Genomic DNA, 27,427 nt, shown 5'->3' with positions numbered 1-27,427 from the left:
TTTTAAGCCTTTAATTTGATAATTTTAATTCATCCTTGATTCCATAAGATGCCTTGATGTGTTTGCTAGTAATCTCAGGTTGAAATAGGCTAGGCATGGATCAAAGGAAGCAAGGAAGGAAGCATGCAAGTGGAGAGAAGCACAAAAAGCCAAAGAATTGATATCGGCCAAGCACGCGTACGCGCACAATGCGCTCGCGCGCACATCGCAGAATTAGCCAGGGACGCGCACGCGTACCGTGCGCGCATGGGTCGTAGTCCGCACGTGATTCTGTTATTGCAACACGTGCCTGGCGATTTTGGAAGGTTTCAGCAACCAACTTTGGCGCCAAAATGCACATAAGAGCCAATGATTGAAGGGGATTGACACACATTCACATCCATAGACTCATTTTACAAGTTTTCTTAGATATTTTTAGTTAGTTACATTTGTAGAGAGAGAAACTCCAACCTCTCTCTAGGATTCATCTTCATTTTCTCAATTCTCAACCATTCCTTGGTGAGATCTATTGCAACTCTCACTTTACTTTGTTCATGTTGTAGATCATCTTTTCTAATCTCAATTAGTGTTTGTAATTGTTCAATTCTCATAGATCTATACAAGTTCAAACTATTCTAACTACCCATTCTTCACTTTTTCTTACATACTCATGCATTCTTATTTCTTGATTCATAACACTTATGCATTGATTCCTTTTTATTGACTTCACTTTTGGGCATTTTGTCCCCTTTTATTATTTTTTCTTTCTTCTCTTTTTTTTCTTTATTTTTCTATATACATTTTTTTCATTTCGTTTCTTTTTTTTTTCTTTTTCACTTTTATTTCTTTTCTTTTCATTTTTTTTCAAACTATACACAAGGACATCGATGCATAAGGTCTATACATTCAATCAATACATGAATATGTTCCCAATTTTAAAATATGAAAGTGTACTACCCCTTTTATCCCATCCAATGTTCCTAAACCTCACAACTTTGAATAATGAGCACTCTCACTAGCCTAGGCTAATCAAAGATCTAAACAAGGACTTTTCATTGGTTTTTCGCCTTGGCTTGTAATGTGCTAAATTGAGAATAAGTTGGTTAAGCATAGGCTCAAAATTGGCTAACAATGGAGAGTAAAAGGTTGGCTATTTGGGTAAGTGGCTAATGAAATAATGGCCTCAATCATACAAATACATGAATACAAGAGATAAATGGACATATAGAATCAAACAAATCAAGGATCACAATCATAGAAAGAGAGCAATTTCACACAAGAATGGAAAATAAGTGGTTATAAAATGTAACCACATCAATAGGCTCAAATCTCACAAGCTTGTGTTCCTAATTCAATACATGCTTCACGGAGTATGAATTTCAAGCAAGTTTCAACCGGCGCTATAAACGGTCCAGTCCTCATATGAAAACCATCTAAATAAAAATGGCTTAAGAATCGGCAAACCGGTGACCGGCCGGTTATACTAAACGACGCCGTTTTATAATTTTTAAAAAATAAAAAATAAAAAACCGAACCCAACCCGACCCGCTCGTGGAGCACCCCACCCCCTTTCTTCCCCCGACCCCATTCATTCATTCCCCCTTTCTGAATCATCTCCAATGGAGAACCCTAGCCGCCCTGAACCATAGTCCCCTATCGCCATCCTTCGTCCCCTGGTGTCGCCATCCTCAGCCCCAGTAACCCTCCAATCTCCATCGTCGCCTTCGCCTGGTTCCTGCCCAGTAGCCTTCCATCTCCATCCTCTACTCGTCTTCTCAACACCAGCACCGCAGCACGTAGTCAACACCGGTAGCCCTCCATCTCCATCGCGCGGTCCTCAACAATCAACACTCAGCACCGGTAGCGTTCCATCGACCCCAGGTGAGTGACTCGTCCTCTGCTCATCTTCTTTGTTCTTCGCCTCTGCTCATGTTCTTCTATTGACCCGGTAGAAACCTTGCATGAAATTGATACTCTGTGAAGTGTGAACTTCCTCTGTGAAGTGTGAACTGTGGCTGTGGCTGGTCAATTTAATCTCTGTGGACTGTGAACTGTGGCTGTGAACTTATGTTGTTGAAATTATGTTGTTGAAATGGATTTGTTATGTTGCTGGCCTGCTGCTGCCATTTTTTAATTTTTTAGTATGATGTTTCTGAATTTTTGTTGAAATAGTTATTGATTTGAAGGTTAGGGTGATTATTTGTTCTGGAACTGAGTCTGCTGTAGGCAGAATTGTTGTAGCCAGAATTGTTAATGTTCATTGTGTAGGCAGAATTGTTAATGTTCATTGTTGTGGCTGTTTTTAATTTCATATATGTTTTATTAAGCAGTGCAAGCCTTCCAAGTAACACACTCTTTGATCTTTTTGTTGGGATCTTGAAATCTGACCAAGAAATCATGGATTCTGTGAAGGATGATCTCAAAGCAGTTAAGGAAAGAGACCCTGTTTGCATAAGCCATGTGCATTGCTTCTTGAACTTCAAAGGCTTCTTAGCATGCCAATCTCATAGAGTTGCTCATAAGCTATGGCTTCAAGGAAGAAAAGTCTTGGCAGTTATGATCCAGAACTGAGTTTCCGAGATTTTCGCGGTTGGTATTCATCCCGGTGCTAAGATTGGAAACGGGATTCTGCTTGATCATGTACCTGGATTAGTGGTTGGTGAAATTGCAGTGATTGGTAACAATGTGTCAATTTTGCATAGTATGACTTTGGGTGGAACTGGTAAAGCTTCTGGTGATAGGCATCTAAAGATTGGTGATGGGGTTTTGATTGGTGCAGGGACTTGTATTTTGGGGAACATTAAGGTTGGTGAATGTGCTAAGATTGGTGCTGGTTCTGTGGTGATTAAGGATGTTCCTCCTAGGACTACTGTTGTTAGTGATTTTGTTATGCTGCTGTTTTGAATTAATTTAAACTATTTTGAATTAATTTAGGAGTGATTAATGATTATTTCTAGTTGTATTGTTGCTGTTTGTACCATTGCTCTTTTCACTATTTAACTTTGTATTTTGATAAGATCATATGGATTTGGTTGACATTTCATATGTTTTAAATTTGGAAGATATTTAAGATTTATATTAGACTATAATTATATTTTATGATGTTTATATATAATTTATTTATTATTTTATTCAGAAACAGTTTTTCCGGTTGAACCACCGGTTGAACTGGTTAGACCAATAAACCAATGAACCAGTAGTTAGAGCGGTTTAATGACCGGTCCGGTTTTTTGAACCTTGAATCAAACACTTGATTTCTTCCATTTAAAAAAAAAATCAACAATGAGGCGATTAGCAATGGGTTTCTTCAATGCATGAGCATATACATTTAGACCCTGTTTATTTTTATTTTTTTAAGATTAGAAATTAAAAAATTAAGATTTAATATTATATTTGGTATTAAAAATTAAAATTAAATTTTATTTAAAATATAAAATTTTTATTTGTTTAATACTTTCAAAAAATAAGAGACAAGAATTGAATTTTTTAAAAATAAAGACTAAAATTTTAATAATATTTATTTTAAAAATACTCTTACTAAATTTGGGATTTTTTTAAATAAATAAAATAAATATTATAATTATTGATATAGGTATTTTGTAAAAAAATTATATTTTTGTTATATTAAGCCTTATCTCGATCACAATGTAAACGAGATAAATATAGTCAAGTGATAAAATATATATTCATCTTTATGTATCACGTTTTGTTTACGGTATAAATAGGATCTTGCTATACTTATCTTGTTTACACTGTAGATGAGATAAGTAACGTTAGCACTTGTAAATACAACTCGTTGATGGCCGCCTTACCCCATTTTTGACCCACATTTTTCACATTCCTCTCTATCTTAGTCCATTTTATTGATCCTTTGCACGTAATCCTAATATTAATCGCCTGAACGCTAGTTGGCACATTGCGAGAGTCATCGATTTTAAAGTTGGTATTATCTTTTATAGTTTAAATTAAGAATTGCTTGGGATTGTATTAGTGAATGGACAGAATAGATTGAAAGATGTTTAGGTAACACATAGTATGTTAGTTGACAAATATGAATTATGACATTTATAAGCATTTAAGTTTAATCATAGTGAAGTTGTTATTCATATAGATGGATAAATAACTACTTAGTTTGAGTTGATTCATTGATTTAAAGGTTTTAGTGGTTACTTTTATTGTTTGAATTTGGGAAGGAATTTTAGGTATTTTTTTATATATATCATGTTCTGATATTTATGAGTTGCACATTATATTTTTTAGAATAGTTTTGAACATGTTAGAAAAGTTAGTTTGAAGTTTTGTATTTATAAAATTTTTATTTTTAAACAGAGGCCTTGCCTTTTATTGCCTAGGCGAGTTAGTCATATACTTACACTCTTGGACGCCATCGTCTCTTACCTGAGGGAAGCTGGGTTTGGGACTCAAAGATTTTGTCTTTGCATTGACCACTCCCTGATCACTGTATTCGTGGAGTGGTAGCGTTCAGAGACCCACACTTTTCACCTACCATGGGTTGAGTGCACCATCACCCTATAGGATATTGCGTACTACCTTGGGTTATGCACAAAGGGATCGAGAGCTAGTAGGTGGGTGCCTGCGTGACTTTCAGGCCTCGCACCAGCGGCCGACATGGGAGAACATGGAGGAGTTCCTAAGTGCCAGACCGCCCCTTCCAGCGCAATAGGATGCACAGAGAAAGGAATTGTTCAGCATTAAGATGACATGGCTCAGGAACCAAGCCTGGCAAATGCCAGCAACCACCGAGCCGGCCACCTTCTGGCAGTACACTAGATGCTATATCATACTACTAATCAGTGGATACCCAATGATTGACAAGTCCAACAATCAGGCGCACATTAGGTAGTTGTCATTATTGGTGGACTTTGAGAGGTGCAACGGTCTTTTGTGGAGGTCCGCTGTACTTGCATAGACGTACTATTCCTTGTGTCATATTAGATCACAGAACTCAAGGTTAAAAGCAAAAATAAAAAGAAATCAAGATTCAACCACTATTTTCTTAGCAATTGATAACCATCTATTTCTATTGGTTTTTGCTTCATATTAGATAAATTGGTCTTGTTCATTTGGCATATCCAACAAAAGCAAATGTTAGGGACAAGGTACTTTTTAAGAACAAATTTGTTTGATACAAAATTTTCTAGGGATTAAATTACTTTACTCTAATTTTTGTGAATTCACTTGTAACTTGTCAATAGTAATGAAGTGCGATCCTTTTTAATGTAAAAATCGCATATGATAAAGCTAAACATAATGGGCGTTATACAAAGTACAAACACATTTTAAGGCACCTAAACCAAAGTTTGGCCATTGCAAACTACAACATATAAAAAGATTTAATCTTTCCAAGAAAAATGTACAGAGTAAATCTTCCTTTTTCTTCTTTGGTCGTTTTCCGCAAGTTTTGAAAGAGGGTGACTAGTAAAAAAGTAGTAACATGGAATATTTATATTGTGCTAAACTCATGAAAACTCCATAGGCTTTGAAACATGCATGGCCCATCTGTTTATGGCTGATGAATTGGTCATCTGATCACTATAGCTGCACTATCTCAACCACTATATGACAATATCTTTGTCGGTTATTAATGATTTGTATGAATGAATAATAGATGAGATTTCTTCATATAGTTAAAAATGTCATAACCAAGAAACAGTGAAAGACAGAAGCAACTTTTCCAGTTTATTATCTCGGATATATGCTTGATTTGCCTATTGTTAGAAGCAGTCATAAAAAAAAGTTTAAGGGCAGCAACTTTTGTGTTTTCTGCCCAACATTTAGCCATCAAAAGAAAAGTTTGTAATTTCTTATCATTTGATGTAATCTCACACTATTAAAAATAATGGAGGCAGAATTTTCTTATGTTAAGTATATAAAGTTTTTTACTGCAACATCTTGTTATGTTCTTTTCTTTAAGCAAAATGTTGGAGTCTAAATTGTGGATTTCATATTTAAAAGCCAACTTTATCACAATAGATCTGAACCCTTAGATTCAGGGGCGGAGCCACATAATGGCAAAGGAGTAATGACCTTCTAATTTTAATTTTTTACATGTAAATTATAAGTAAATTTCAGTTTAATGTTTTTTAAAATTTTATTTTAATTTTATTTTATTATATAAATATTTTTTGTCATCCTCTAATATTTCATCTGATTTTTAGATTTAAGATGCCTCTAAATTAAACACCAAATAGGAACAAGCAATTAGGATGACCAAGGAGGGACCATGTGGATTTTGGCAAAACATGCTCAATTCCCGCATAGTTTGATGTGCTGAGGTAACAGATCTAGTCTTCGCCATCATGAGCATAGAACTTATTTCATGCCAATGCTACAAACAAAAACAAGCTATTAATAAAATGCTAGCCTCAATCATTTTGGCACAGTTCATTGAATATTACAAGCATGTCTGCAATAATCTTCTTCATATACAGATAATATCTAAGAAACCCCTCCTTTTTATGCTTTCCACCTATATATGGCAGCCGCATATTCTTGAGACCATAACCACTTGTACTTAGTTATGTTTTATAATTCATATTCTTATATATGTTTTTATTTGAAGTTGCAGGTTTAGCAATATCTGTTGGGAGTTGGGACCACATTTTTGCTACTGATTTGAAGGGGATTGTTTTCCCATTTATGGATGTGGTCCCTAATTATCTTTGCTTAGTTACTTCTCTTCTCAATTCATTATTACATCTTGTAATCTTGTGTGGGCTAAAGGGTAGGTGGAATCCCATGATATAGTTTCAGTTTAATTGCATTTTCTACACTTTTTACCTTAAACAAGGGCTTTATAGCACTAGCACTAGACTTGTTGACAAATGAACCTCTAGAAATGCATAGAAAAATAGAAAGTTTTGTTGCAGAATAAGCCTACATACAATGTGTGCAATATTATTATATCCTAGTCTTGAAATTTTGTTGCTTACCTGATCTTTTTGTCCCCTATGAATAATGAACACTTGAATATTCGTTTGAAGAATAATTTACTTTCTTCAACATTACGTCAATTATTAAAAGAAGGGTATCAAATAGTAATGATGACATGCCAAAAATCATTATGAATGAGTATCTGGTAAAATTTTCTCAACATAAAAACTGAATTATTCGATTATGAAAGCCTTCTATTTATGCGCCACTAGTGTAATATTCCTTTTCTTCCATCAACTTTCCAAACCATAATCCCCATTATTGACCTGATGAAGAAAAAAAGAGTGGTACTTGTAACCAAAACTCCTTACAACACCAGCGAGGACATGATGAGTGAGGAGTCTCACCAAGACCAAGAAGTTTGCCTCAAGCCTTGGTGTTTCTTTTGCAGCATGAGAGAACCAGATGCATCTCTTAGAAGAGTTGGAATCTCCAACTACTTCAAAGAGATGCCTCTATGTGAGGATAAAGAAGATTATGATCAATATGTGTTGGTGCTGAGTGAACTATGGCACATTGCCATGACTCAATCCAACGACCCTGAGTTCCCTTCCCTTGGCATATTCAAGTGCATGGCTAATCTAATCAACAAAGCTATAAACGACAAAACCTGGCTTCTCACAAATCAAAACATATACATACCCTACTATGCTGCTCATATCATTGGATCTTACACCATGAACAAGGAAGAGTTTGCACAAATAGCTGTGCAATCAGGTGTTATACCTCCATTGTTAGAGCTTCTGAGGGGGAAAATCAGTTGGGTTGAACAAAGGGTTGCGGTTCGAGCATTAGGGCACTTGGCCAGTTATGAAAGCACATTCGATTCGGTATCGGAGTATGAACAAGAAGTGGTGAAAGTGACATTGAATCTAGCTTGTACTTGCTTGGAAGTGGTGTATTCTGAGTTTGTAGGAGTGAAGAAGAAGAAGAGGGTAGAGTACCACAGGAACTTGCTTACAAGAGGTGTTGGTGATTTGGAGATGGAGAACCGAAAAGCTGAGGAATGGGGTAGCCAACTTCAGTGTTGGTGTATTCATCTTCTCAACTGTTTTGCTTTCAAAGAAAGATGTCTGAATCTGATTTGTCAGAAGGAATTCTTGAAAGAACTTTGCCACATGTGGGGTGGGTTGGTGAATCACACGTCACCAGGTGGTGTTGGACTCCTTCGAATCCTGTGTTACAGTAAATTTGGAAGGAAAATCATTGCTGAGATCCCAAAAGTAATCATCAATCTCGGTAACATTTTAAGATCTTCGGATGATTGGCAGTATATGGGGATTGATTGTCTTCTACTTCTTCTCAAGGACTCGGATACAAGGTAGATGCTACAAAATTTACAAAATTTAAATATGAAAGTGAGATGAATGATATATTTTAATATGGTAATTTTTTATAATTTTTGATGTTTTTTAAAATTGTGAGAAGTACACAAATTGAATTTAAATTCTTCAATTTGTGTTTAAAAAATAAAAAAAATTAAAGTATACAAATAGGAATATCTGACAAAAATAAAAAAATTCAAGCACACAAATTAAACGGTCCAATTTTTGCTTCTAACATCACCGTAAAGCATTCATACATTTTATAATTGCGTCTTACACCATTTCTCCTTTCATGTCTAAATTAAAAAGTGCAAGATACTACACACTGTCTATCTGTTTTATATATTCATATTTGTATTTGTACAATCCAGGTTCAAGGTTATTGATATTGCTGCTTCGTACCTTGTTGATTTGGTTGAACTTAAAACTCTTGGAGATAAATCAAACGTGGGTGAAACCATCACAAAAGTGCTGCTACTTGAGGAACATAAATTACACAACAACAGGGACTTGCAACAAGTGCTGAATTTGAAGGTGTATAGGAGGAAGAAAGAGAAGGCATTGTGGGAAGAGAAATTAGAGGAAAGAAGGGTTTTGGTTGGTTTGATAAAGCAAGAAGCGAATGACAAGTTGAGGTTGGGAAAAGTAGAAGAAGCTTTGGTGAAGTACAATGAAGCACTTGAAGTTTGTCCATTGAAGTTGAGAAAGGAGAGAATGGTGCTTTATAGTAACAAAGCACAGTGCAATCTTGTGCTTAAGAATCCAGAAAGTGCAATCAGTGATTCAACGAGAGCGCTTTGCCTTTCGAACCCAGCGAACACGCACAGGAAAAGCCTCTGGAGAAGGTCACAGGCTTATGACATGAAAGGCATGGCGAGGGAGAGCCTTTTGGACTGCATAGTCTTCATGAAGAAGCAGCATCAGCAGAGGAGTCTCAAGATTCCTTACCATGCAGCGCGCATGATCTGCAAACACATGGATGCCACGTGGCTCTTTGCTGCTGCACGCTCGTCAAGGCTAATAAGAGTGATGAAAAAGAAAAAAAATCATCACTCTAATCATGAAAATGAAGCCAACAACTGTGAAGTGAACTTCCATGATCGTAATAGCGGTGGTCTCATGCCTGGTAATAATTAATTAATTATTTTTAGGAGAAAATTCAAAGTACAGTTAATTTAATGTGAAATTGATAATTAAAAATAATTAAATAATTTAAATAATTTAACTAAATTTAATTCATACAAAATTGACTATACCTGAATTTTTATCTTATTTTTATATACATATAACTCTTTCATTTGTTAATTTAATTGTAATATACCTTTTAGTTTCAAAATAATTATTGTAAATTGGATAAAATAATATAATATATATGTTATATTAATTATAACAGGAGGTAATATTCTTCCAATTACTTTTGAATGTTACTAATAGTCTAATAATAACTTTTTCAGGATTGTCCACCATTAATGGAGAACCTTTTGCGGCGAAAGAAGTGAGTAGGAGAAAGGTGCAGAGGACACGGAGGAGAATTAAAAAAGCTAATATTGCAGCAGCTCAGCCAATAATGTAGTTGATACTGGCTTGTTAGCAAATATATGAATCCTTTTATGCGTATTCTGTCAGTGAGGAAGGTTTATGAGATTGATCAGCTAAGTGCTAGAATAGTAGAACGTGTACTTTACATGTTTAAAATGTCAAATGGAGATAGAAAAATCAAACACTAATATCTCAAATCATTCTAAAGAATTTTTAGTCGCATAATTAAATTTTTAACAAAATTTAATTATTAAATTAGTCTTTAATTTTTAATTTTATTAGACATATTAATTATTGACATTATTTAATAAAAGATATAAGAATAAAGTATTGTTTTTGTCCTCAACTTTTAGGGTAAGTCCCAAAATTGTCCCTAATGTTTCAATGTCCTATTTAACTCACTAATATTTCAAAATTGACTACTCAATGTTGTCCTATCGTTAGGGATCCGTTAACAGAATTGACGACGGAACAAAATTGTGATGATTTTGAAACATTCAAGACTCAAATAAGACGAAAACGTCAGGAACAAAAATGATACATAAAAATAAATTTTAATTTAATTTTATCTTTCAATAATATTAATTTTTTACTGTACATAGTATTCAATTATTTTTTAATTACATCTAAATAAATTACACTTAATCACATTATTTTCATTTTAAATAAATTTATTTTTTTATAATTTTAAAGAATTTTGATACATTAAAGACAAAAGGTATAATTTATATTTTATTGTATATATATTTTTTTTTCTGCAAGTTTATATACTAGTTATTCTACAAACATTTCATGATAACTAAAAATCTTTAAGAGTAAAATTATAAAAAAATAATTTATTTAAAAATGAAAGTAATATGATTAAGTGTAATTTACTTAAATCTGATTAAAAAATAATTGAATACAATGTATAGTAAAAAATTGATATTATTGAAGGATAAAATTAAAATTTATTTCTATGTATCATTTTTGTCTCCAACGTTTTCGTCCTATTTAAGTCCCTAACGTTTCAAAATCATCTCAATTTTGTCTCACCGTCAATTACATTGAGTCAGTTTTGAAATGTTAGGGATTTAAATAGGACGATTAAAACGTTAGGGACAACTTTGGGATTTACTCCAAACATTAAGAACAAAAACAATACTTTACTCAATATATAATATTCTTCAAAAAAATTTAAATTTTCTAAATTAAATTTTTATATAAATAAATAATTTAATATAAAAATTTTTGTGTACACTTAAGCATAATTTAATGTGTTAATATAAAGATGAATAATATGTAGGAGTGTTTTTAGGTGAGGGATAGCAAGATATATGTGAGTAGAGTACTATGTCGGTACGTTTTAGTTTGTAGATAATAGAAATGGTGTATTATTATTATTAAGCTTGAGCTACAAGTTATGGTGTAGAAGAAGAGAATCAGATGTTGTATTGAAAAGTGGGTAGTAGAAGAGGGGGACCAAGATTGTCGGAGGATGCTGGCAATGTATGATGGGCGAAAACAAAGCCGAATTAAATTAATTTGAAAATACATATATAACCCCCACCCACCACACACACAACTAAAGGGGGAGATCATAGCCAGAAAGAATAGAGATAAGATAGAGATGCATTTTACTTCTCTGAATACGTGATTGATTATATTCTGCCACATTAGGCGTGAACACTTTCGCCTCAGCCTCAACATACACAAGTGGCTTCACGTGCCACCAAATGACCACTTTCAATTTCACTGACAATTGTAGATTGCTAATAAATACATTATAGGTCTACCATTATCATTTATCAACATGTTGCTTCGTTATGTTGCTCAATTCTTGCTCCTTTTCTTTCCTTTATTTTTTTTTCTTTTTTACTTTTGAACATCGAAATTCAACCTTCTTCAATACTTATTCGGTGACAAGAGGGAGTGGGGTAGTAATTAATTGCATGAAAAAAGAATTTGTTTTATAGGTTGGGTCAATTTGTAAAATAATATTGCTCTAGTAGTTTACTATATATAATGTAATTATATATTGTTTTGGTGAGGATATTCTTTTCCGCGTTATACGTCGGATCCTGGATGTTGATGGCAGGAGATGGCCTTGTTCGTCGTCTAAAGTATTCTCCTTGAACTCAAATTCAAGCGTGGTACTTGCAAAAAGAACTCCAACACTCAAGTCAGTAGAAAATCTCTTAAAATCTACATATATAATCGAGTTGCTATTGTATGACCTGTATTTAAGACTATTGATGTTGTTACCGTTTTATAGACTTTTAATGTTTGAACTGTTCAATAATCTTGTTGAGCGAATGTCAAAATTTTTGGAGAATACTGTTTACGTAATAAGGTCACGTTTATCTTCAATTTCAAATTTTCTGACATGGTTAAAGTATAAGTCATTACTTTCTAATTATAGGGTACGATACATATATAATATTTTCTCCTAACTTAACAGGTTAAGAATTAATTTTGATCATTAGCAAATAAATTACTGCATATACAATGTTAAGATTTAAAACCTAACACTTATTTATAAACAAACAAGTAATATAAATTAACCATTTAAATAACTCGAATTTATTAAGAAAATGTCGACAAACACTATTAATTGTGTACCAAAGAAAACAATAGAAAGTCCAAACACAAATTAAAGCTGTGCTGTGTTCATTCATCATGTGTGCTATATAGATATATTTCATGTAGCTAAGTCTTCACCTGTCAAATTTTACGGTTTCTATTTAGTCTTAAATTGTGAGTAACCTATTTTAATAGATATATACATCAACTCTATTGTTAACATTTGTTGATTTGTGACATAAAGTTATTTTAACTATTTAGTAAATTCTCAATACAAAAATTCAAGTTATATTTTTCTCATAAATTTATATATATCTTTATTATAATAATATTAATTGAAAATAAATAATTAATTACTTGAAGAGGTCGCTGATTCGCGGTTTGTGGATTTAATTTTCAGGAACTAGAATTCCTTCATTGGCTGGATCGATAAGACCAGAGCTTTTAAGATTGTGCCTTGAATTCTTCAATATCCATGTATCTTGCTTCTTAAACTTTCAAGTTTCTTGTGTGTGGAATAAATATCTCTGTATCATTCATTGTTCATGCTCTGTTGTTCTGTTTCTCTTTGTAGTAATGTTGTTTGTATTTGGTAGCATAAAAGGTTTTGCAATTTCAAAGAGAAAACCTACAATTGGGGATCACTAGTCAAATGAAAAAGTGAATTGAAAAGTAATTTGGCTCGAATTAAAAAGTTCCAAAGCATAATCTTCTTTCATTTATTTATTTATTTTGGTCTTGCAAATTGCTGCGACAACAGAAGGAACAAGAAATGCAAAGTAGAAACTCATCCTTAGTGCTGAAACTAGTACTTCTTCGATGATTGAAAAGTAGGATATTCCAGTGGTTTTAGATGTATAAAAATTATGAGCCAGATCAATAGCTAGAACCAATGAAACACTTGAATATTGGAACACTTAAAGGTGAAGGAGTTGCTCTGCTACCGATTTGCATGTCATTCTTTGGAGAAGATCCTAATTTCGTTAGTATTTGCATGTCATTCTTTGGAGAAGATCATTGCAATGAGAGTTTGGTTTACATCTTTTATAGTTGAGGAATCACTCTAAAGCTTTCTAACAAAAGTGCACACTGAGTCTTTGACAATATCCTAATGCTCTTTATAGAAAATATATAGTAGGAAAACCATCCCCTCTCGGCTCTCGGTGTCTTGAGAGAGCCAATAAGAAAAATCACCCTTTTGATTTTTTCAATGGTTAAATTTGTTTCCATGATTGCTCTATGCATAGGGTTCATATTTCATATTTGAGTATGTATAATCCCAAAGGATCTTAGCGGGTCCTTCTAGAGAGAGAGAAGAAAAGTTTGCCGTTATTATTTGCAACTTTCTTAATTTGTTTGAACTTTGAAGTTAGGTAATATACTAATACATTAATGTTATTATTTTTTGGTGAATTTTATTCAATCCCCTCTAAAATAAAGGATAAGTTATCTTCATGTGATATATCTAATAATTGTTAGATAAAATAGATTGATTTATCATAGTTAATATTAACTTTTAATTTAACCTAAGTTATGATAATCTAACTAGCTAATTAATCAAGATATAATTTTTTTTTACAATTTATATAAATTACTAGAAAATTTACATTTTATAATTTTAACCATACAATAAAAATTTTTCAAAAAATAAAAAGAATAAATAAAATTTTTAGTGCTTCTTTGAAGTCGAAAACCAATAGAAATTATATTTATGTTATTCCAAGAAAATGTATTACTACATTTTCTGTATCAGATAATTTATTATTTAATATTATTAACTAATTTTTTCATATGTTCATCATATTTATCAATCACCCATACTCACTTTTTCACCAAACACCTACCAAATATACAAAAAAAAAAGTTGATCACCATCGTCTCCTTTTCTTATTTTTTTAACCCCTTTGATTTTGCTGTTATATTATATATGTACATGTAATTCCTTCTCTCTGATTTATCAAAAGAGAGTTTTAGAAAATTTTGATTTTTATAATTTTAAAAAAATTATATCAATTGATTAGGTAATTAAAATTTAGATATTAAAGTTAAATAATTTTATTTAATAATTATTAAATATATTATAAAAAATTATTTATCTTTTATTTTAGAGAAATAGATAGAGTTCACCATTTTTTTTAATCACCGATTAGATGAGTAACTTGCCCTTTTGTTTATGGGCAGGGCCGGAAACCCGACCCGAATGACCTTTTTCTTTTAGGTGCATCGAGTCCAAATGGGCTTTCCATTTTTAGTACATAACGGGCGGGTCGAAAAGAACCATATAGCAGTGATTTGATTTCATTGCTACGGTAGGTGCGGTGCTGTGCTAAGCCGGTAAGAAAGAAAGAAACATGGTCATCACTAATTTCAACGGAGTTGGCGTCGGATTTGGTATGCTACATTTGTCTCTCCGGTTCTTCATGAATTCTTCATTGAATTTACTTTTCACAAATTTCACTCACTCGAGCTGATCTTTATTGTTGCGTTTTCAGGTTTCGGAGTAGGTTGCGGTTTCGGTGTAGGATGGGGTTTCGGAGGTCCTTTCTTTTCACTCTTCCAAAACCTCTGATTTCGCTAATCATTCTTTTAATTTCATGTGCTTTGATCGTAATATTGTTGTAATTTGATTATCTGAGATCCCTTTTTTTTTTGTAATTTTGTCAATTTCAAGTCTCAGTCTGCTATGTCTCTTATTGCACTACTGTCAATTTATCTGATCCGTTTTTTTTTCGTGTATTCATCAGGTATGCCATTGAACTTCTTGGGTCTTGGTGCAGGTATAATTAGTTAATTACCATTTCCCTCTTGCTTTTTTTTCTCGCTTTTTCAGTTTCAGTTTTCATTAGATGGAAATAGCATGCATACCCTTGCTGTTATACAGGTTCCTGTTATAATCTTGTTGCAAATGATGATCCTTCTGGTTCTGGTTATTCATATTATATGACATTGATACAATCAAGTTATGTGACATGGTTTCTGTAATCCTGCCATTGTTCCCAAGAGAAAATTTCATAATGATTTTTTAAGGCATGAACATGGACAGCCTCAAAATTGTAACATTTTGGTTCCAAATTCATGACTTTTAGTTCTTGTGGTATCTGTACTTGGATTGTTCGTTCAATCTTTCAAGAACAATATTATTATTATTGGATAGGTGGAGGCTGTGGCGTTGGAGTAGGACTTGGTTGGGGGTTTGGTACTGCTTATGGTAGCAAGTATCGGTCATCACGGATCACATTTCAGGGAATGGAATTTGACAATAAGGTGGAGAAAGGCAACCCCAATGAGTTATCTAAAGCTAGCACAGAAATAAAAAGTTCTGGGTAGCCTCTGTTTCATTTCGCGTGTGTGCGTTCGCACGTGCTTCCCCGTTCAACTTAGTGTAGAGCTACCTAAAGCTGCTTAGCCATGGTCATCTATGGCATTTGCAATAACAAGAAGCATGTAGAGATTCAATGGTGTCTTAGTTTCGTCCTTTTCTTCCTTTTTGGTCCTTGCATTTCATAAATAGAAAATCATATTTAGTGTTAGTCTGTCTATTGTGTCAATATCAGCTTCTGCAATTCTATTTTGTTTTTGTTTAAGAAAAGCGTGTATTAGTGTTAATGAACCATAAGATATCTTTTTGGTTGGAGTGAAATCAATCTCGACCATTCTTTTGACCATCAGTTAGCTAATATGTGTTTGGTTATCAGTTGAATTTCTTTTTTTATATGGAAAACATATAAAGTTTAAGTTTCCATATATCTTGTATGCATTTATTAAAATTGAAAATAAAAATAAAAACTTTTATTAATAATGAGCCTAACATATATCCCATGTCAGCTGAATCGTTTATTTAATATCCATGAAATTATTGACAAGCTACTTTCCTCTCCACGTGCTGTTGCACCACTAGTCCAACCCACGGATGAAGTGAAAAATGTGGTTGTAACTTGGAAGTAGCATCGGTGAGTGAAGCAATCAAATTAACACTCACTATGCTAAAAAGTTGGGAGTCTTGGAAAGTGTTTCAAACTACAGGAACTAGCCTCAAAACTCTTGAATCATGGCGAATCAGAGGGTTTTCCAACACAAATCCAAGAAAGCTTGTTGGCTTGTGATCAATGGCAGGGTATATATTTCTATCCATGCCTCATTGCCTCTCTAATTTGACACTTCCAAAATTAAATTATTGTTGGTGCGAACAAAACTCTAACTTTAAACTGATTATATATATAACTTCATTTTCTTTTAAAGGTATTGGGTGTCATGAAGTTCTTGGAGGAACGCCCTGGCGGCAAAGAGGTGTTGATGGAGTTAGCAGGCAAGGATGCAACGAAGGAGTTCGATGCAATTGGACACAGCAAAGGAGCACAGAACTTGGTCCTTAAGCACCAGGTGGGTGTCCTGCAAGGTGCCACCATAGAAGAGGTAGAAGCCAAGGACCATGTTGCGGATACGGAGTCCAAGAACAAAGAGATGAGTGCGTTCGTTATAAAAGAGGATCCCAAGTCCATGTCTGAGACACTTTACGAGTTCTTTGTTCCAGTTCTTGTTGGCACATTCTATTTTGGCTACCGATTACTTACCAGAGCAAACCCACACATTTAGTTATTCACTGGCTCGTTTAATCCAAACACCACTCTCATTTTTCTAATTAAAAAGTTGGTCATGCATCGAATATTTTAATATTTTCCATAAGGAAATAAATATAAAGCTTGCTTAACAGGACGACAAGATAATATACATTGATCAAATAAAATGGCAATAGTAAAGTAGACTCAATTTTGTTCTACAAACATCTTTCTGTCTTTCCCTTTCCATCCAAAATGAAAAAGCAATACACCCTGACAGTATCAATTATCACTTTTTCTCTCCTAGATTGTAGACTTGACAGTTAGTTAATCAACTGCCTTGTATGATTGTATCCTCAAAAACGGGAGCATCACATAAGCTGAAAGAAATATAGATAAGTCTACCCAGTTTTACTTCCATGGTTCCTTGTTAATTTCCAGCAATTTGATACTATATGATCCTGAATTTTAACATGCAGGGCTAAAGCCTAAAAGCTTTTGGTACACAATACAGTTCTCAATTCACTAGACAGACAAACATGAAACGACATTTAGTAGGTTATTCCCCCTTTGTCTCGAACACACTTTAGTGAGACAAAATTGAAATGGAGGGGCTAGATCAAGTAGTACAAAACGGTCAGGATGTGCTACACAGCCTAGGATTAAGGACCACTCTAAATACTACCTAGTGATATCAAACCACCTTGTACATCGACACGGGGTATGTTAGTGAACCAGAAAAAAACTCTCACCTGCTTAAGCAACAACATATATGAGCTTGTACTGAAAGAATGTTTCTATTCCCCTTGGCGCCAACCACAAATTGATAGATAATGTATCTAAATCTTCCTTACTACATTGTGCAGAAAGCAATTAAAACTGCAGAGAAATCAGCATTGTAAGCAAACATGTAGGTGTATTCACATTATAAAATGGAGGAGAAATAAAATGATAATTGAACAATAACATTGGTATAAGCAACAATTGACACAATTACATCATCCTTTAGTCTATAAGGCGCGAGCACAACACAAAACTATATACACCAAGATATATGGTTGGATGCTCACAGAAACCCCATGATAAAAACAGCCAACTATAGAAGTTTCCTACTGAAACTTAAAAACTGGAAACATTACAAAACCTCTCCACCTCAAATATGATTCTAGCACGATATTTGAGGTTCATCTTAAAAAAATGCATCTTATATAAAAAAGTTCTATAAATTCGAAATAGCTTTGTGTCTATGTGTCAAATATACACAGCAACAAAATCACAAACAGGGAAAGCATGAAAAACTCAACAGAATCAGGTACAGTTGTACAAAGCAGTGCATAAGGCTCAGAAATTGCAGAACATGCAAATGCACACTTTTTTGTAGGAATAAAGTTTCATACATGAAAACAAAGAAAGATCCAGAGCTTACCTATCATGCAAAGGAGAATAGATATCCACACAGTTAACTGAACAGGCCTACTGTACTGCATTTGGTATTGAGATCTTTGAAGCTGTCTTTGAATAGCCCCATACCATCCATATAGTTGCTTATCATAACATTCATCACAGCTATCAAGGTAACTCTTACTTCTTTCATAGCATGAATTCAAGCCCTTTTTTCATCAACACAAAAGGTAGTATTAATGATTTGGTTAATGAATCGAAATACTCGTACTAAATCAGACTCAAAACATACCCCATTCAATTGCACTGATGGTAGCAGTGCATTATCACTTTCTTGATGATGATTTCCTGCTTTGAGCTTTTTATAACCATTCTTGGCCCACTTCAACTTAGAGACTGATTCCATGGAGCTAACAAACGCAGAGAGACTGGCTACCTTATGCATAGCACCAGAAGAACCATCGGGGGTATTGCGTTGTTGAAGCTCATCAGAAACAGCAATTTTCCAAGAACTAACATGGGCATCAGCACTAGCCGCCCTGCGATGCCCAGGTGATTTGTCCTCCACTTCTAGTGTGGAGCCCCAGCCAGATGTTGACTGTGAATCCTCATGGTCTCTACCAACAGATTTTCCTTCAGCCTCTGGCACACCGGAAAGGAACAATGCGAGCTCATCTCTTTCTCCTTCATCTAGACGCACCCAAGGCAGAGGCGCCTTGTTACCTGGATGAAGGGACTCATTTAAGGAATGTTCAACTTTTGTAATCTTGTCAACAATGGCAGAAATGAAATCTTGGTGCCTATTTCTTGCATCCTTAGTTGAGCTATTGTTATAACTCGATGTAACCGCTTTTTCAAATTCATCTAACTGCATTGGCCCCCCAAAATGCAACCAAATGCTCAGCATCATGATCCAACAATCCAAATCACAATTACAACAAGAAGCTAAGCAATTACCTGCCATTTAGCAGTGCCAAGAGCAGTATGCACATCCCGGCATATTTCATCAGAGTTCCAAGGGCTGCACGCATCTTTCTTTGCATGAATCCATGCCCTATACGCAGATTCCATCCTTCAAAACACCATCACAGCAAATCAATTACCCAAAAAAAAATGGCAGATTCATGTGTAAACATATTAATTCATTACAAGGATTTTAATTTCCTATTTCCCCCGCGAGACAAGCTATGAATTCTTAAAGGGAAAAGAAAAAGGAATAGGGAAGTACCTGTCTGCGGACTCCTGAACTTGTTCGGCGGCGGTAAAGAAAGGATCTTTCTCCCATCGATTAAAAGTGGATGCCATGATATTGAATAATAAAATCGATAATGGAGAAGAATGATGAATCCGAGATATGGAATCTGTGTTGCAAGCTTGCAGCGATGGAAGTTGGCACACAGGAAGCTCGTTTGGTGGATCCGGTTACTTTACACCATACACGTGATCACATTCACGAAACTAATTAATTTTCTCTTCTTTTGTTTCGCTAAATGTATTATTGGCGATTGGTAAAGCGAATTTATGGATTGGATATAGAACACGTGTCATAGCCATCATGCTTGTCGGGTGGTACGCCGTCGTTTTCCAGAAAGCTGCAACATGAAGCTACAACATGGCTTTTCCCTCAAAGTTGAAAGTAGAAGCTTCTGTGTTTTGACCTGGTCGAGATAATAAGATAGGCAGCGTAGTTGTCAGAAGGAACCAGTAATTGAACCCATCGGATTATTGGCTGATTGATTTACTGGTTTAAGGAGTAAATTATTGATTAAATTAAGGAAAAGCATATAAAAACAAAAGATTATATTAAATTTTATAAAAGTTTTTTTCTTTTCTCTCACATTAATTTATCCACCTCCAATAATCACACACAGATCTCTCTCTCACCAATGCGCTGTGCTTTGTGGTGATGGGTGGGTTTAATTCTTATGCTTCTGTTAACAATGCCATGCTCACGAGTTATAGCAAGGAGGAATTCTTGTGTGAGGCGAAAAGCTGTTTCATGAGATGGGGCTTGGTGGGAGGGATGAGGTTTCTTGAAACTCGATGATTGTGGTGTGCGGACAACACCGGCGACGGATCGGAGGCGTCGGCACTGTTTTGTGAGATGGTTAGAATGGGATTGGAGGTTGACATGTTCACTATGGCTAGTGTTTTGACTGCATTTACTTCCCTCAAAGATTTGGCAGGGGATGCAGTTTCATGCTAAGATGATTAAGAGTGAGTTCCATAGGAATTCTCATGTAGGAAGTGGTTTGATTGACTTGTACTTGAAGTGTGCAGGGAGCATGTTAGAGTGCAGAATGGTGGGTGATGGAGTTCCTATTTTATATTCAACACACATGTTTGTAATTAGGGGTTTGTTGCCGATGTTGTTCTCTGCGTTTTGTAATATTAGGTACCGTTTTGATGATTAAAGAGACTGCAAACTACACAATTATAGAATTATGAAAAAAATATTCATTTAATATGAAAAAATATCATAATACTTAACAAAAGAAACATATAATAATATCATAATACTTAACAAAAGAAACATCCAATTATATTTTAGCAAAAATAATTAAATATTTATAAAATTTAAAAAAATATGAAATTCTTAAAGAAATAGAGACATTCATATTTGCAATAGAAAAAAATTCGAAAAATATATAAAAGAACATCCATTTAGTATGAAAAAGAAACATTCTAATACTTAGCAGACGAAACATCCATATATATTAACTCGTAGAGATTTTGGATTCATCCAAAGATATTTGGCTAATACCCTTTTGATTCCCTAACATTGCGCTTAAATTAATTAACTCAACCCTATCTAAATAAAAAATATAAAATAGTTAAAATTTAAAATAATTTAATTTTTTTTAACCGCAGTGATTATTGTTTATTTTATGAACATTTTTGAGTAATAACAATTAATTATCCAAAACCTAAATTCATATTTTACTTTTTTTTTTAAAAATGCAAAACTTAACACAATAAAATGGAGCAAACAGAATCAGTAAAACACTATAACTTCATATTTTACTTATATAAATTTCAATCAAATATAATAACCATAATATTTCATTACATACCATTGAACTATTCTAACTAAACTTACCAATAATTAATCCAATCACGGTCTCCGACTCAAAACATAATCAACCATAGCCTCCAGCCTAAAACATAAATCAACTATGGCCTCCCAAAAATCTTTACCGTTGTTATTCTATCATTAGTTACTGAGGTTTTCGCGATATTAATGTCTTAGGGTTAAGTTACGGTTCTTGCATATTGTATTTAATGGCGTTTGCGGTTGCGGGGATGGTCGGATTTCGACGCCGCTGCTGCAAAATAAGAATAAAGGGAAATTTGTCGCGTAGTTAAGTCACGTTTGAGGTAGAGACTTTTTCTTAAACCCATTTTATTTCCAAAAATTGTTATAAATCGATATTGATACGAAAAATATATATTTTGTGATTATGTGAGTTTTATAGATTGAACTAAACTATTTTAAATGGATGTGATTGTTTACCCGATTGATTGAGAAGGCTGAGAATCTTGATTTTAATTGATTATGTTTAGTTGGATTTTGTTAAAATGGTTGCTTGATAACATTGCATGAACAGAAATATGATGAGTAATTAGTGAATGGAGTTGGCTTTTGTACTTGGTTTGGGAGTTATTATGATGATGAGTGGATTGCGACTGTTTTCTGATTATTGAGACTGAGTGCTTGCTGTAAATTTTGGTTATATTGATAATATTAGGGTTAAGTACGGTTTTGGTCCTTAAGGTATAGGTCGAAAAATTTTTTCGTCCCTAACCTTTTTTACATACAAAAAACAAAATTGTCCCTAAAATTTAACTTAATTTTAAAATCATATTTTTTTACCAAAATTTTAATTTTTATTACTAAATTACTCCTAACTAAAAAAAATTATAAAATAAAATAAAAAAATAATTTAAATGGGGAAGGGATCACCCGCTGCCGTCTGTTGAACCCACTGTCGTCGCCGAAGCTCCTCCGCTGTTTCGCATCCCCTACTACCGTCACTGCCGCCGGTGCTTCTAGTCCTTGTCGCTGGTCCTCTGCAGGGTTCTACTTCTGATTTGATCTTCTGATTTTTGATTATTATTCTTGTATTTCTGATTTTATTGTTCTTGTGCTTCTGATTTGGATTCTGTTTATTCGATCTTATTGCACATCCATGAGCGGCTATTTCTGCATTTTTTTCTGCTTCTGTTTCTGTATTTGTTTCTACGAGGATAGCTCCTTTGAGGGGATAGAGAAAGAGGAGGAGGAACGACGTTTGTTTTTGTTTTTGTTTATGTTTCTGTGTTTATTTCTGCTTTTGTTTTCTAGAATAGAAAGAGGTATCCTTGGCTTTCTGCTTCTGTTTTTGCGTTTGTTTCTGCTTCTGTTTTTACTTTCGATAAAGAAGAAGAGATGTTGTGAAGAAGAAGAGGAGAAAGAAGAAGAGAAGGGTTTTTTGGTCCGACGGATGATTTTAAAATTATGTTGAACCTTAGGGAACGATTTTGTATGCAAAAAAAGTTGGGGACGAAAAAATTTTCAGCGTATACCTTAGGGACCAAAATCGTACTTAACCCATAATATTACTTTGGTTAAATTGAATGGATTGAGAACCTTGTTGTTTTGATCGTTATTGGGAAAAAAGATCAGTTAATTGTTGTGATTGATGGAACCCTTGAAGGGTGGTAAAGTCCGAGTTTTATGAGAGGTGTTGCTGAAATTTTTATAAGTTTGGATTAAATTGAATAATAAGAAAAATAAGATTGGTTGTTGCCCCCTTAAAGTCTAGAGACTTTGTCGTGTGGTCTAATTTAATAAATCCTTATTTAAGGTAATTTAAGTGATTAATTTAAGAATAAATGATTATGATATTTTATTAAGCTTGTAATTTGTGAACAGTATGATTTTTTAGTCTTTTAAAAGAGGTTTAAACTTAAAATGGTTTTGAAGTTAGTTTGGGGATTTTGGTTAAGTGAAAAATGAGTTCTATGAAAAGAACTAGTTTTGAATAAAGTTGCTTTGGAGGATTCCAGAAAATGTTACAATTTCGAAGATTTTGGTTAAATTTGGCGGGCTATAACTTGGCCATCGGATCTCGAAAATTTGTAAAACTTGATTTGAATGAAAACTAAGTTTGTCTAGTTTATGACGTTCAAAAAATGAACGAAAAATGATTTTTATAGGAAAAATTATGAAGATTTGAAAATTGGGCTTTAAAATTGAAATTTCAGAATTTTGCAGCACACTAGAGTTTTGTTGGTGCATACGCACAGAGGCGTGAGTGCGCACTAGACAGGGTGTGTTGGAGGCTATACATACACACAAGGAGGTGTGCACGCACGCCAAAAAAAAGTTGCAAGTTGTGCATACGCACAAGGTGGTGCGTACACACCCGTCGAAAAATTGGCTCTGATATGTGCATGCGTATAGAATTGTGCGTGCGCACACATTCTGTTTTCTTGAAAGAACTCTATTTTTGACTATTTAACCTTTTCAATAAGCTTGTAACCCCCTGTAAACCCCATATGATTCCTGATAACTAATTCATAAGCTTTGAAATGAGTGTGAAAAATCTAATGAATTGAGTTTTTAAATGGTATGAAAATCAGACTGTAAATTTTAGATTAAATGAGAAATGAAGGTGACTCTTGACATAATGTGAACTAAATATATATTGTTATTAAAGTAAATGGGTCAAATATGATTCTTAAAAAAGAAAGGTCTTAATGTGTGATTTTGAATTGTAATATTTATTAGTTGCCTGACAAGGATGGTGGCACGGTTCCACTTGCTCATTGCATTGTAGATTCGTGGATATGGTAGTTTTGTCCCACCCATGATGAGAACAGTGGTGTATCTATCTCACGATTTGAGGACGATTATCCTCGTGATAAATATGAATATAAAGGCTTATGATCTCGATATTGATTTTGATTATGAATAAGATTGACCATGCTTATGATTATGATTGAAAAATGTGGCAGACACTATGACTTAAGAGTGTGTATAGACATTATATCCCATATAGATTGTGATTATGATAGAAAAGTGTGCATGGGCACTATGTCCTAGAATATGATCATTCTCTCAGATGAAAGGTGAGACGACACTCTCCGTTGATGTTATATAGCACTCTCTGTTGTTTGGCACGATTTATACTTCCATGAAAAAAGTGAGACGACACTCTTTGTTGAGATAATAGTACTATAACTTGTATAATTCCTCCTGGAGATATGTACCGAAAGACCGATATAAGAAGTCAATCGAGTTTTGTGTCGAGTTTGGTAGATAACCGGTACATGAGAAAAAAACATTTAATGGTAAGAGATTTCGCTTTATCTTCTAAAGTAAAAAATCTAAAATTTAGAACAACCAAATTCTTTATTCTTAGATGCAGCCGTGTTCTATTTTTATTTAGAATTACATCAATCTTTATTTATAGAAGTTTTAAAATTAGTGGTTCATTAACTGTAACTTCAATTTAAATAAAGAAAAGGAAAATAAAGAAGGAAATGATAGATTTTGGAGGCCAAGTAGAGAGTAGGGTTTAAGCAGAGAGCAACCATGAACGAAGGGGAGCAACTATGCGACGCCGCCAGGAACGGCGACGCCGAAAAGCTGAAGTCCCTGATAGATTCCGGCGCCGACGTTAGCCACTTCGACGCGGAGGGCCTCACTCCTCTTATGCACGCTGCAAAGCAAGGGCACGCAAACATCCTCTCCATCCTTCTCTCTGCTGGCGCCCCATGGAACGCCCTCTCTCCTTCCAACCTCTCCGCCGGTGACTTCGCCATGGAAGCAGGCCATCAAGAGGCCTACGAGCTCCTCCTCAATGCCGGTGCGCACCCTCCTTTCTTTCTGTTATGACTTTACAGAATTTATAATTTATTAGTTAGTCTGTTATTCGAGTTAGTTAGTAGTTTACCTTAGCCGGCAAGTTAGTTACAAGTTAGTTCTTCATGTATATAAATACAATGGATACTGTAATACACAGAGTAATTTGATTCCATCGTTTTGCTTGAATTTGAGTCTGAATCCAAAATTTAATACCATTGGGATCTGATTTCTATATATTCACTTTTCTAGGGATTCAGGCTGAACTGGTCCTGGGTACAATTGCAAGAAAAGAAAATAAAAATGCCGATTCCGGTCATGATTACTTGGAAGATAGGGTCAGTTTCAGCGAAGACAAACTTATGGACACTGATAGCAAGGCTGTGATGATGGCATGGGAGAAGCCTTTGATGGAGGCTCATGCTAAAGCTGTTTGTTCGGGTGGTGGTCACATACTCAATATTGGATTCGGAATGGGTCTTGTCGATACGGCCATTCAGCAGTATGCACCTGCCACTCACACCATTGTTGAGGCTCATCCGGAGGTTTATGAACGCATGCTTGGTACAGGATGGGGGAAGAAGGAAAATGTGAAGATTGTTTTTGGTCGCTGGCAAGATGCTCTGTCTCAGCTTGAAACATATGATGGTAATTGCTAATTCTCAATCAGTCAATCCCAATCTCAATCTCAATCTCATGAGCTTAAGCATCAGTACTCACTACTCAGAAGGATTGTCTTTCAATTTGATGTCTAAAAGTAAAATACTGATAAGTGATAACTCCTAACTCTTTACTCATTTGCTTATTGTTGCTACTACTTTATGATAAATAATGATGTTTGGAATTCTGTGAAAACTAATTGGTCTCCGATATATTCTAAGGCTGTATTGAAGTAAGTATTGATGATCAAGCCTTCCAAATTAGAGTAAATTATATAGTGAACCTGGCCATTTCCCACCTTTTTAACTGCTGATTCTGTTAAAAATATAGGAAACGTGTTTTGTTTTATCTATTTATTCATTCTTTTCTGATTCCTAGTGAATTGAGCTTTCTTAAATATTACTTATGGTTCATTTGCCGCTTCGTGGTGTAGGAATTTTCTTCGATACCTATGGGGAGTACTATGAAGACCTGAGAGAGTTCCACCAACATCTTCCTGCACTGTTGAAGCCAGGTGGGATCTATTCATTCTTCAATGGCCTTTGTGGTGGTAATGCATTTTTTCATGTTGTGTATTGCCATTTGGTTTCCCTTGAGCTCGAGAATTTGGGTTATTCCACGCAATTGATTCCTTTGCCCGTTAAGGATTGTTTGGGAGAAGAAGTTTGGGAAGGTGTAAAACACAGATATTGGCAGCTTGATACATACTACCTCCCTGTCTGTCAGTCTTTAGAGGATCCTGAGTGATGTTCATGCTAGGAGTGAGCCTTTATTTTAGTTGCATATTCAAAATTATTCCAACACATCATAATTCATATGCTGTTGCTTGTGTAATTTACCAAACAGTTTTGTAATGTTACCATTAGTTTCATAATGAAATCTTGAGCTTTATTTGGAAATTTCATTACAATTCCTTTTGTTAAGATTTTGCGTATGAAGTTGCAGTTCAATTGAGCCATTGATTTTCTTAGTTTCAACTTATTTAGATCTTAGCTCCCAAGTCCTATATAGCCATTTTTGTTTTTTACAACTCTAGTCCTCTAGGAATTAAAACCGTAAATATTGATTATTCACTCAAAAAAGGTAAAGAATTAAGGGTAGTACTGTTATAGGTAAAATTGTTAAGGATTAAAACACAAATAGATGGGGATAAATGTGAGAACTGAAATCATAATGATAGTAAAATACACAAGCTTGAGAAGAAATGAAAAAGTATGAAGAGTTATCGTCCTCTCAAATGTTACTGGACATGTTCCCAATCAACAATGGATGCATAAGAGAAAAGAAGTCAAATATAATCAATGACGTGTGACTGAGGTTTCACACTTGGGATTCTGATCAAAAGACGGGCCCCTATTTTCTGATTAAGATAGGTGATTTTGATTCTTGGAATGGCTGTAATTTCTTTCAAACGTAGTAGTTATTAGTCCCATCATCATTATGCTCTCGTTTGAAGTGATTATTTTTTTGACTTTAGTGTTGATCATATGATACCGAAATAGACTATTTTTGCATGGCCTTGATTCTGTCAATGTCTAAACTAGAATTTGTTTCGTAGTGTTTTTGAGGAGTGGACGTATGATCCAAGGAATGTGCATAAG

General features: G+C 34.3%; 4 protein-coding genes across 5 annotated transcripts; 3 read left to right on the top strand and 1 right to left on the bottom strand.

Annotated features, from left to right (window-relative positions):
• Positions 1–7,045: 7,045 nt before the first annotated feature.
• On the top strand, positions 7,046–9,904 carry LOC107461113 (uncharacterized). Its single transcript, XM_016079578.3, has 3 exons — positions 7,046–8,254; positions 8,630–9,384; positions 9,713–9,904. The coding sequence occupies exons 1-3, from the start codon at positions 7,203–7,205 to the stop codon at positions 9,829–9,831; spliced, it is 1,926 nt and encodes a 641-aa protein (XP_015935064.2). The 5' UTR covers positions 7,046–7,202; the 3' UTR covers positions 9,832–9,904.
• Positions 9,905–14,597: 4,693 nt separating this feature from the next.
• Positions 14,598–16,955, top strand: LOC107461195 (cytochrome b5). Its single transcript, XM_016079664.3, has 6 exons — positions 14,598–14,750; positions 14,852–14,896; positions 15,104–15,136; positions 15,514–15,682; positions 16,422–16,473; positions 16,599–16,955. The coding sequence occupies exons 1-6, from the start codon at positions 14,711–14,713 to the stop codon at positions 16,950–16,952; spliced, it is 693 nt and encodes a 230-aa protein (XP_015935150.1). The 5' UTR covers positions 14,598–14,710; the 3' UTR covers positions 16,953–16,955.
• A 114-nt stretch (positions 16,956–17,069) lies between these two features.
• On the bottom strand, positions 17,070–19,975 carry LOC107461194 (uncharacterized). Of its 2 annotated transcripts, XM_016079663.3 has the most exons (5): positions 19,545–19,973; positions 19,274–19,388; positions 18,609–19,184; positions 18,342–18,525; positions 17,070–17,794 (listed from the first exon to the last, which is right to left on the bottom strand). In XM_016079663.3, exons 1-5 carry the CDS (start codon positions 19,619–19,621, stop codon positions 17,769–17,771), a joined length of 978 nt encoding a protein of 325 aa, XP_015935149.1. In that variant the 5' UTR covers positions 19,622–19,973; the 3' UTR covers positions 17,070–17,768. The 2 variants fall into 2 exon arrangements, with proteins under 2 accessions (XP_015935149.1, XP_015935148.1); XM_016079662.3 differs by lacking the exon at positions 17,070–17,794 and having other exon boundaries at positions 17,801–18,525; positions 19,545–19,975.
• A 4,837-nt stretch (positions 19,976–24,812) lies between these two features.
• Positions 24,813–26,725, top strand: LOC107461180 (protein arginine N-methyltransferase 2). The gene is made up of 3 exons (XM_016079650.2): positions 24,813–25,170; positions 25,419–25,814; positions 26,260–26,725. The coding sequence occupies exons 1-3, from the start codon at positions 24,897–24,899 to the stop codon at positions 26,571–26,573; spliced, it is 984 nt and encodes a 327-aa protein (XP_015935136.1). The 5' UTR covers positions 24,813–24,896; the 3' UTR covers positions 26,574–26,725.
• Positions 26,726–27,427: the final 702 nt, after the last annotated feature.

Source organism: Arachis duranensis, chromosome 8, assembly GCF_000817695.3.
Source record: "Arachis duranensis cultivar V14167 chromosome 8, aradu.V14167.gnm2.J7QH, whole genome shotgun sequence".
Classification (NCBI taxonomy): domain Eukaryota; kingdom Viridiplantae; phylum Streptophyta; class Magnoliopsida; order Fabales; family Fabaceae; genus Arachis; species Arachis duranensis.
Note: the sequence above shows the minus strand (reverse complement) of the source record. Positions and strands in the feature narration are given on the sequence as shown.

Coding starts and splice junctions, on each gene's coding strand:
- LOC107461180 (XM_016079650.2), top strand. CDS start 24,897: ATGAACGAAGGGGAGCAACTATGCGACGCCGCCAGGAACGGCGACGCC. Junction 25,171..25,418: donor CGAGCTCCTCCTCAATGCCG/GTGCGCACCCTC, acceptor TCACTTTTCTAG/GGATTCAGGCTGAACTGGTC. Junction 25,815..26,259: donor TCAGCTTGAAACATATGATG/GTAATTGCTAAT, acceptor TTCGTGGTGTAG/GAATTTTCTTCGATACCTAT.
- LOC107461194 (XM_016079662.3), bottom strand. CDS start 19,621: ATGGCATCCACTTTTAATCGATGGGAGAAAGATCCTTTCTTTACCGCC. Junction 19,389..19,544: donor GTTCAGGAGTCCGCAGACAG/GTACTTCCCTAT, acceptor GGTGTTTTGAAG/GATGGAATCTGCGTATAGGG. Junction 18,526..18,608: donor CATCAGTGCAATTGAATGGG/GTATGTTTTGAG, acceptor TGATGAAAAAAG/GGCTTGAATTCATGCTATGA.
- LOC107461195 (XM_016079664.3), top strand. CDS start 14,711: ATGGTCATCACTAATTTCAACGGAGTTGGCGTCGGATTTG. Junction 14,751..14,851: donor CGGAGTTGGCGTCGGATTTG/GTATGCTACATT, acceptor TTGCGTTTTCAG/GTTTCGGAGTAGGTTGCGGT. Junction 14,897..15,103: donor TGTAGGATGGGGTTTCGGAG/GTCCTTTCTTTT, acceptor TGTATTCATCAG/GTATGCCATTGAACTTCTTG.
- LOC107461113 (XM_016079578.3), top strand. CDS start 7,203: ATGAAGAAAAAAAGAGTGGTACTTGTAACCAAAACTCCTTACAACACC. Junction 8,255..8,629: donor CTCAAGGACTCGGATACAAG/GTAGATGCTACA, acceptor TGTACAATCCAG/GTTCAAGGTTATTGATATTG. Junction 9,385..9,712: donor TAGCGGTGGTCTCATGCCTG/GTAATAATTAAT, acceptor TAACTTTTTCAG/GATTGTCCACCATTAATGGA.